We start from the raw sequence: 11,284 nt of genomic DNA on the forward strand, positions 1-11,284 counted from the left end.
CCACGCTTTTCTAAGAAACGGTTTCAATATCAAGTAACCGGCCCCTCTTAAAATTCTTTAGAAAACTCCATGCTTTTCTAAGGAATGGTCTTAATATAGGGTGACCTGCCCATCTTAAGATTCTTAGAAAACTCCATGTTTTTCTAAGAAACGGTCTCAATATCAGGTGACCGGCCCATCTTAAAATTCTTAGAAAACTCCACGCTTTTCTAAGAAATGGTTTCAATATCAGGTAACCGGCCCCTCTTAAAATTCTTAGAAAACTCCATGCTTTTCTAAGAAATGGTCTCAATATCGGGTGACCTGCCCATCCTAAAATTCTTAGAAAAACTCCACGCTTTTCTAAGAAATGGTCTCAGTATTGGGTGACCTGCCCATCTCAAACTTCAAAAGAAAACATCTTACCTCGAGGAAATGAAGCAGTGCTGGTTCACAATTCCTATCCTTTTTCTTAGTTCCGTTGACCTGAGATTTTGCACCTCAGCGGTTTTCCCAAAAACTTGGAACTATTTTGGCCTTTGTCACACCTTCTCCTGCTAGGTTAGTGTTATGAAAATATGGCATGCATGTTTTTTTTGTTACCTATTTTGGAAACATAGGTCCCCCTTTCTATTGTAGACTTATTGAGCTCATGTTTCCATTTGTTTGTCTGACTCGTCCTCTTGAAACGGAATATGCTCCACGCGTTATACTTCCTATCCTCTTGGTGGAGAGATCTCTGGTTCCTTATGGGGCCCTTTCTTGCTCCATTGAGTATTGTCTTTTATTATTATTTTAAAAGAAAAACTCAAAAGATTTGGTTTTGTTCATAAAAACTGAAACTTTCAATGTAATTAACAATTATCATAAAAAATGCTTTTTTAGAAGTTTTTATAATGATACCTCTTTGGGCTTTGGTTTACTATGGGCCCCTATGTGCACTTCGTGCACTTCTTGCCCCTAGTGTGGTGTGCAAAAATATGTCAAGTTTAGATTTGATTTGGTTCTCTCCAATTGATGGAGTCATCTCCTTAGTCATGCGTAAAAAAAACAGTTCTTTTAAGTAAAAGATTTCAAATGCTATAAGATCATACGTTTTATGAAAAAAGGTTCTTTACAAAGAGAATTCATGGCCGAACTTTATTTTATTGACTGGGAAGCATAGTATTTCTTTATAGAGTCAGCATTCATAGGTTTAACTAGATCTTCTCCATCCATTTTAGATAACAATAAAGCTTCTCTCGAGAACGCTTTCCTTACCACCAAAGGGCCCGCATTGTTTGGCGCCCATTTACTCTGATCTTCTCCTGGTAAAAGGCCACATTTTCTTCAATACAAGATCTCCTTCGTGGAATCCTCAAGGTCGAATCTTCTTGTCGTATGATTTGGCAATCCTTCTTTGATAGAGTTGATGATGACATATTGCGGCTATCCTCTTTTCACTGATCAGATTCAGCTGTTCATATCTAACCTTTGCCCATTCTACCTCTTCTAGCTCAAAGTCTATCAATACTCTCAATGAGGGGATTTCCACTTCTAAAGGCATCACCGCCTCTATTCCATATACCAACGTATATGGGGTGGCTCCTATTGAGGTTCGGACTGCGGTGCGGTACATGTGAAGGGCAAATGGCAACATCTCATGCCAATCCTTGTAGGTGACTACCATCTTCTAAATAATCTTCTTGACATTTTCGTTAGCAGCTTCTACCATACCATTCATCTTTGGCCTATATGGCGAGGAATTGGAATGCTTGATTTTCCATTTAGCGCAGAGTTCTATTATCATCTTGCCATTGAAGTTCTGGGCATTATTAGTCATAATCTTTTCTAGTGGACCATATCGACAGATCAAATCTCTTTTCATAAATTTCTTCACCACTTTTTCCCTCCACGTCATCCAAACATCTCAACAAAGTCCCGTCAGATGATTTCTTAAACAAAGTTTCCCCAACAAGATAGAAATCCCTTGCCAACCTCCTCAAAGTCTTCTTGTCGATTGTGGATGCCCCCATGGGATATGTCTGGTTTTGGATGAAATTCTTGATATCATAGTACCAAGGGTTTCCATCTATTTCTCTTTCAACTGAGCAACAATGAGCTAGCTTATTTCTGATATCAATGTGTACCGACTGTACCTTATGCCCAAAGTCTATTCTAGCTATAGAAGCTAGCGTGACCAAAGCATCAACAAAATGGTTTCCTTCCCTTCCTAGATGGGTGAACTTTATTTCCTCAAATTCTCTAGCTAATTTTAGACAGGTATTCTTGGTAAAGTCTCAACTTCTTGTCCTTGGTTTGCCATTTTCCTTTCACTTGGAAAATAATCAAAATCGAGTCTCTATACATATCTATCTTTCTAATATTCAACTCCAATGCCACCTCTAAAACGAGAATGCAAGCTTCCTACTCCTATGTTGTTATTGCACCCAAACTGCAACTTAACTAAAACTGAATACTACTTTTTATTAGGAGAGATTATCATTGCATCAGCTCTGTTACCACATACATTTATAGTACCATCAAAGTACATAGTCCACTAATCTAATTTCCCTTCCTCAACTGAAAACACATCTTCATCAGGAGGTACTGCTTGATTTTCTCGAAAGCTTCTTCACACTTTTTATTCCAAATCCCGAGATTCTTCTTCCTTAACAATTGAAGATTGGGTCACAAGTCGTGGTTAATTAGGATATGAACCGGGCAATGTAATTCAATCTTCCTAAGAACCTTATTACGTCCTTCTCAGTTTTGGGAGGTGGCATAGATTAAATAGCCTTTACTTTGTTGGGATCCACTTCTATCCCTTTGTCATTCACCCAAATCCTAACAACTTCCTAGATTTCAACTCGAATGAACACTTTGCATGGTTAAGCCTCAACTTATACTTCCTTAGTCTTTCGAATAATTCCTTCAATATTTGAACATGATTTTCTCCCTCTCTAGATTTTAGCAATCATGTCATCCATGTATACTTCAATCTCTTTGTGTATCATGTCGTGAAATAAAGTCACCATGGCCCTTTGGTAGGTGGCCCTAGCGTTCTTTAAATCAAATGGCATGACTTTGTAGCAAAAGGTTCCCCATGGTGTTACAAATGTTGTCTTTTTCTTATCCTCTTACGCCATTTTTATCTGATTGTAGCCCGAAAATCCGTCCATAAGGGAATATGTGGAGCTACGTGCAACATTGTCAAACATATCTATGTGTGGTAGATAAACTCTGATTTTATCTTCCTTTTCTTGGGTACTAACACTATATTGGACACCCATTGTGGATATTTGACTACTTTTAGAAAATTAGCGTTCCACTGCTATTTAATTTCTGCTTTGATTAAGACATTCGGATTGGTCATTCTCAACCTTTGCTTAACCGATTTGCACCCTTCTACTAATGGTACCCTATGCAAACCAAGCATATCCTTGTAAGACCAGGCAAAAAAAAACATCTACATAATTTCAGAGTAGTGCAATCAACTCTTATTTTTCTTTAGGGGTGATCACAATCCTTTATCTTCAGTTTATCTTTTAATTGTTTTCATTGCCCACATCTATGGTTTCAAGTTCCTCTCTAGCGGGTTTCCAAGCTTGTTCATGTTGTCCTATTAATTTTGTGAATTCCCTAATGTTGTATCCTTTAAAGCTCGGCCATTCATTCTCGGTGTAAAGTGCAGGTGTTTGTTTTAGAAGATCCACTTTGAAAACGGAAAGTGATGTGTAAAAACATCAAGATGAACTTTTTAAAATGTATGATCTCATTAAAGGGAAAAAGTTGTCTCAAAACATTTGCTCGAGCAAATCGATTAGGTGCGCAACATCATTCCAAATTCCTTCAAGCTCTTTTTGGTACTAGGTGTGACCTTTCTTTATTTTTCATCATTTTCGTTTGTCAAGTGTTGTGGATTTTAGAAGGGGGACCTATGTTTCTAGGTCTGCAGACGCGTGCATAGATGTATAAGAAAATGTAAGATATAATGCATGATTGTGATAAGAACGTATTTGTATATTGGGTATGGATGCAGCCTTCTTGTGAACGAATAATAGCCACCACCTTATAAACATAGGTTCTCTTGTCACATTGCTTTGCTAGGAGTACTGCCTTTCGAGTCATTTGCTTGAATCATATTCACCAAGAGACAGATTTTGCATAAGAAGATGGGTCAACGCCCTTTTCATTAATGCTTCATAAGTTTATTACATTTAGAAATAAAAAGGAAATACAACATATTAATCCCTTTCCTCCACAAACTCTCTAGCCAAAGGTAAGAAGGCAAACCCGCGGTTCTCAATCTTCCCTAGAAAGGCATCGGTTTCAGCTAGGCTTCGGCGATAGCGAATGATGTCCGCTCCCACATTCCACGCATTGATTCTAATAATTAGAGCATGTGTAACAACTTCGTCCATTTGCTCATCTGTCTTGGTCATCTTTTCTATTAGCAACATATTGGTTCTGTTCAAAGCAGCGTTGTTGGCGTCAATTTGATCCTTGTGTTTTTTTCTATTGTTGCTAGCTTCTCGTCCAAATACTTCACCTTTTCACGTTCTTTGTCAAGTTTTATCATCATAACTTTTATCTCATTCTTCTTAACCGTTAACTCTGCTTCAACACCCTCAAAACCTTTCCTTTTACTTTCTGCTTTTGCAATCCCCGTCGAACGGCTTTCCAACTCCATATATTTCTTGTTCAAATCCTCATACTTCCCAATCCTATCCATTAGTTCGAACTGAACTTGTGCAAATTTTTCTTGGTAATATTATATGCTTCCTTGGAAATCGTTAAAGTCAATCTCCATTGCTTCAAGTTCAGAGCAACTTTGCATCCAATCCAAACTCATCCCTTTTAGCTCCTTCTCACTTCTTTCCCTAGCAATCTTCTCCTCACCCAGCTTTAACTCAAGCTTTGTTATTTGCGCATCTCTAGATTGCATTTGCTCATCTAGAAATGCTCTCTTTTTATCTTCTTTTAGCATCATTTCTTCCAACATTGCCTTGTCTTTTCTGCTTTTGGTCAACTCTATCCGAAGTTTTTCCACTTGTCTTCTCAACTCCTCTTCATTATTGACCGTTTTCCTCTTAATAGGCTCTTTTACAGTTTGGAGAGATTTGACTTCTACACAAGGCATGGTTGAGGCAGCTAAGTCTCTCCATCTTGCATATCCTTCACTTGCACTTGGATCCTTTAAATCTTTTATCTCAACCAAAACCAGATGCTTCCAATCTTGTTTGATGATCTCCAAAACTTCTTGTGCAATGGGATCTTTGAACAAACCAAAGAATTGAGCAATTCCCACAGTCCTTGGAACAAACTGCATGCCCCCAAGTTGTCTTACCACCAGGGCAGGAGCATAACTCATATAACCTGTAATCCCTACCAATGGCACCCAACGTCTTTGTCCACAACTCATTAGGACTTTCACTACCGTTACCCATGGGGCTCTCCACTTGAAATCACTATTAGGAAAACCTTCAAATTTATCAACTCAACCTTGGTTGTCTAGATCTCCCCATTCTTCTTCTTCTACTAATTTCAGGGGTCTTTGGGTGAACCACCAAAAATTATTGAAGACAGGTTTTTTTGTTTCGATATGGCCAACCATCCAGATATACAACAACTGCGTACATCATCTCATTGCTCCTTTTCCGGTCCTCCTACAATGATTAAGTGTCAAGATGGTTTCAGCTAAAATAGCAGCCGCTGGATTGATTTGTGTATTCTCATACTCTACATAAGCAGCGGCGGCCTCCAAACTCATTACACCCGTCTAACTTGGGAACAACACAAGGCCAAATATGCCCAAGGCAATCAATCTCTCTTTTTCTAATCCTGACTTCTTTTCCAGTTCAATTTCTAGCATCCTCCATTTTAGACCGGTAGCATTCTTTTCCCAAAAAATTTCCAAGTTGGAGATTCTGAGCAGTTTTGACAGTTTGGGGATGATCTTGTCAGATCTCAAAGGCAAATAAATCCAATACAGATTGTTTGGAAACTCAGTCAACATCCCATATTCCTCCATAGTGGGACATAGGTCTATGCTTCCAAAAGAAAAACACCGGTAGTCTGGATCCCAAAAATGAACTAAGGCTCGCACAGTTGGGCTTAAAACTTCTACCCTTGCGATTTCCACCAAACGTCCATATTTCCTAAAAAATGCATCCTTATCCACATTCTGAAAATGAGTCGTTAACTTGTTCACCTCATTCATAATGCAATTCAGGTTCTTGATTGGTGACATCTTAGCATCGCTTCTAAGGCAGTCTCCTTCAGTCAATTGTGACAGTTCATAATTTTTCCCATACTCTATGATGGAAGATTTAGTGATGGTGGCCATTTCATTCACAAGTCCTGCAATTCAAGATGCTTTGGGGGTAGACTTGTTTTGATGCAAAAGATATTATGGAGCATACAACCTAAGGATAGGTTCTAGTTCCTTTACGTGAGATATAGGGTAGGTTTACTACTTGGTCTCTAAAAAAAGGGTCTCTTGTTGTCCCAGTGATCGCCCTTGTAAAGGCAATATGGGGGTTCAGCAGATAGTGGGATGGCACATGTACCAATTACTATCAGTCTAAACACTCAGCAAAGAGTTGGGGTTTACACAAACTGAAACCTTGACTCAAGTCATAAGGCAAGCTGCTAGTTCCCCACTTAACTTAAAGTTAAATGTGTGTGCCCTCAAAAAGATAATAATAATAAAGTGATGTATGATTATACCATGTATGACAGAATGTAAAGATGCATGCTAAAGCTTTTAAACAAAGTATCATTCATATAAGAAAGCAAAAACCAATAACACATAGCATAAACAAACAAATTACAAAGCCTAGTCCTAAGTCCCCAGTGGAGTCGCCATCCTGTCGCACCCTCGCGAGCGGAGTGCGGCGTCGCGGCGATCCTTGATTGGTTTCGGGGTCTTTGTTTTGTGTAAAGGGAGTCGTCACCTAGTATTATGGTAACTAGGAAACCTAACTAGTCTTTCAGAGATTCTAAGGCAAGGGACTGGTTGCGTAAAGGGAAGGTGTTAGCACCCTTAGTACGCCTTACCTAAGGTAAGCTGCTTGGTGTTTGGTTTGTCTTATAATTGCTATGGTGTTGGTGTTTTCTAATCCCATCAGTTTTTCTCGGTTTGATTCTAACTAAATTTATTAAGATAGAAATCCAAGGAGATTCCATGTGCTTTACAAGCTCATTTTTCCCTTGGTATTTCAAGATTTTGCGACTCGTAAATCGCAAGGAGGAGGGACAAAAATTTAGAAATCTAGGGTGCTTTAAAAATCTATTTTTTTTGTCTTAGTGTTCTATACTCTCACGACTCATAAACCGTGGAGTAAAAAATCTAGGGTGGAATATATTCAGCATGTGATGTCTGATCATTTTGTGTGATGATCACACTCCGGTGTGAAGAACTGAAACCGACATGTTCACAATTATGTTACCACGCACATCGGCAACTCCATTTTGTTCGTTTCTTGGACGCGAACCATTTTTTATTATAAATATATTTAACTAACTATAATTTTCTCTTGCAGGCTACAGTTCTTGGATGCGAACCAAACCTGATGGAGCTTTTTGTGGAAACACATGTGCATATTGATGACTGCCAAAAAAGGATGCAACAACTCGTAGATAGCCGAGCTCAACACTTTGTGGTATGTTGTTTTCAACCATTTTTTTCTTAAGTTGGATGGAGGCATGATCATCTAGTGGACCCAATAAAAATTAGTTGTATTGTCTCTCTAACACTACAACTGATTTCTTGCAGACAATCCATAGTGTTTCAACCGTTGGATGCTCACAATCAGTTCTGAGCACTCAAACTCCAGATGGCCCATCTTACTGTTGATTATGAACAACTTAGTGTTGAGATGACCGAACTTCGCCGATTGGTATTGAAGATGAGATTACAAATGGATGGTATATGTGCTCCCTCTTATTTGCCCCACGGTCCAGGCAAAGACTCGCCTCCTCCTCCTTCTCCTCCTCCTCCTTCAACGCCTCTATTCTATATTAGTTGTATTTGAACTTATAAATGTTTAAATTTATAATAAATATTTGAAGTTTCTATTAATTTCATTTTTTTAATTGTTTTTGTTTTTGTTTAATAGATTTTAATATATATCTGACAGAGTTATCGATGGACATAGTCTGTTGATATATTCCAAAGTGTTGGAAAAGAACTACTGCAAATGTCACTGCCATTGTTTACTCCCTGGCGTAATAAAAGACGATTTGTTTGACGATTACATGTCAAATTCATCGACTGACAAAAAAAATTACCGATGGAATGATATACAGTTATTTTGTCAATGATATTATTCAATGATGGAAGTATTAACAAAATGAAGCGAGTTAAGTTTTTTTTTTGTGCACTTTTTCTGTCAGTAAATCCATCTTTAAATTATTACTGACTGACTCACCGACATATCACAAATCACTTATGAGAGTTTTTCCAACAGATTATTTCAGTTTGTGATCATGTCGACAAGTTTCTTGCCGACGAATTGTGAGTATAAATATCAACAGAGAATTATGTCAATAAATCTAAAAATTCTAGTAGTATAGGTGGGCATAATCATGGAATTAATGTCAAAACTTACAATGGCATTTTAACAAGAAATCAATTTATTAGACTTTCAAGACAAACAAGATTGATTTGTCCTATTGTCCTATTGCTTGACAAAGTCAATTAAGATCATGGACTGACACAAACCCCATGAACTCCATAAGAGTTAGATGGCATTTTTTAATAAGCTGGTTGACATTAGCTCTTAAAGGATATGTTAATGTATCGTGCCAATCTGTATATCAATTTCACCGACGACGGTGAGATATTTTACTTGGATCAAACGTAGATTTGTACCTTCCAACATACTCCTTTCAGTACAATGTTCAGCCATTTTGCAAGGATTTACCAGGTGCAAATGAGAAATGGCACCAAATTTTATTGTAAGATAGAAGTCTTTGACTTAATTTTTCCTGATAATCACCTTTGTTATCTTTCGTAATGGGCTAAAACATTACCAATTTGGCTACGAACGCGTTTCACAGTTCTAACAAAGAATTTTATGGCACCTCACCAACTCTCAAGCTGACAATTTCAAGGTTTACTACCTGCGTGGGAAACCACCAAGAAGAAGTAGTCAAAAGACAAGAATATAGAAGTTGTACCTCAGTCAGATTTGAAACTTAATTTTATGCTTTAATCCAGGCTGTATACATCATTAAAAAAACACATCTTTTTCAGCAATGATTAAATAGATCACTATATAAAGGGCTGGCATCCATGCTAAACATGCAAACACAAAAAGCAAGAGTTCTAAAGATGGAAAACAGGGGGAGGATGGGGCATTTGTCCCCAATGATACATGCCATAGCAATATGCCTTGTAGCCACCAGTGTGGTGGCATATGAGCCTTACTATTATAAATCTCCACCACCTCCATCTCAATCACCACCTCCACCATATCACTACTCATCACCTCCTCCACCAAAAAAGTCTCCCCCTCCACCTTATCACTACACATCCCCTCCTCCTCCAAAGAAGTCCCCACCACCTCCATACCACTACTCATCCCCTCCTCAACCTAAGAAGTCTCCACCACCTCCATACCACTACTCATCACCTCCTCCTCCAAAGAAGTCTCCCCCTCCACCATACCACTACTCATCACCTCCTCCTCCAAAGAAGTCTCCACTACCTCCATACCACTACTCATCCCCTCCTCCTCCAAAGAAGTCTCCCCCTCCACCATACCACTACTCATCACCTCCTCCTCCAAAGAAGTCTCCCCCTCCACAATACCACTACACATCCCCACCTCCTCCTAAGAAGTCTCCACCACCTCCATACCACTACACATCCCCTCCTCCTCCAAAGAAGTCTCCCCCTCCACCATACCACTACACATCCCCACCTCCTCCTAAGAAGTCTCCACCACCTCCATACCACTACACATCCCCTCCTCCTCCAAAGAAGTCTCCCCCTCCACCATACCACTACTCATCACCTCCTCCTCCAAAGAAGTCTCCCCCACCTCCATACCACTACACATCCCCTCCTCCTCCAAAGAAGTCTCCCCCTCCACCATACCACTACTCATCACCTCCTCCTCCAAAGAAGTCTCCCCCACCTCCATACCACTACTCATCTCCTCCTCCACCTAAGAAGTCTCCCCCTCCACCATACCACTACACATCCCCACCTCCTCCTAAGAAGTCTCCCCCACCTCCATACCACTACTCATCACCTCCTCCTCCAAAGAAGTCTCCACCACCTCCATACCACTACTCATCACCTCCCCCACCTAAGAAGTCTCCCCCACCTCCATACCACTACTCATCATCTCCACCTCCAAAGAAGTCTCCCCCCTCCACCATACCACTACACATCCCCACCTCCTCCAAAGAAGTCTCCACCACCTCCATACCACTACTCATCTCCTCCCCCTCCAAAGAAGTCTCCCCCTCCACCATATCACTATACATCCCCACCTCCTCCGAAGAAGTCTCCACCACCTCCATACAAATACTCATCTCCACCCCCTCCAAAGAAATCTCCCCCTCCACCATACCACTACACATCTCCACCTCCTCCAAAGAAATCTCCCCCTCCTCCATCACCATCACCACCACCTCCATACTACTATAAGTCACCACCACCACCATCGTCATCACCTCCACCACCCTACTATTATTAGTCTCCACCACCCTCAACTCATTCTCCACCTCCTCCATACATGTATGCATCACCTCCACCACCAAAACACTACTAAGATGTTGTAGGGTCAATTTGAAATGTAACAACATGCAATGAGTTACTATTTATTTCCTTTTCTTTTGTTGTCTACGAAACAAATTAGGATTCCTAATTTGTTTAAATCATCTGTCTATGTGGAATAAGGATCGAGATTGTAGATCCATGGTGAATTCTTTTGTACGGAGAAGTGATCATTGTAACATTTCTTTGTACCATTTTGCAATGTAATAGTTGTAATTGCTTTTGGAAGGATAAATATCACATTACATTTCTCTTTCTGTCGAAATTATATAATTTTGCTTCTTCCAAGTTTGAAAATCAATGTCTTGTTATTAAATGTCTATTGGCCCTACGTTGATTTCCTTGTTTGCTGTGTCTTTTTCCATTAAAAACTCCGAAGACATATATTCGTTAATTTAAGGGAAGCACGTAAAAGCGTAATTCGCGAGTCCCAAGTATGTGTTTGTTCATAAAAACAACGATGTGGTTTTTCAAATTATTATTTTTTTACTTTAACCTAAGCCATGTATATTAGCACCTCCAATCTATGAT

The 11,284-nt window shown here is 39.5% G+C and overlaps 1 protein-coding gene across 1 annotated transcript in view; it reads left to right on the plus strand.

The window, feature by feature from the left end:
* LOC18094312 (extensin-2) overlaps positions 1-11,018 on the plus strand; it is a gene marked incomplete at its 5' end in the record, with an annotated part of 53,893 nt that extends 42,875 nt beyond the window's left edge. Inside the window, 2 exons of the mRNA XM_052445497.1 lie at positions 9,456-10,178; positions 10,372-11,018. Coding sequence (XP_052301457.1) covers positions 9,456-10,178; positions 10,372-10,673 — 1,025 coding nt within the window. The remainder of the gene's footprint in view (positions 1-9,455; positions 10,179-10,371) is intronic.
* Positions 11,019-11,284: the final 266 nt, after the last annotated feature.

Source organism: Populus trichocarpa, chromosome 1 (assembly GCF_000002775.5).
Source record: "Populus trichocarpa isolate Nisqually-1 chromosome 1, P.trichocarpa_v4.1, whole genome shotgun sequence".
Taxonomy (NCBI): domain Eukaryota; kingdom Viridiplantae; phylum Streptophyta; class Magnoliopsida; order Malpighiales; family Salicaceae; genus Populus; species Populus trichocarpa.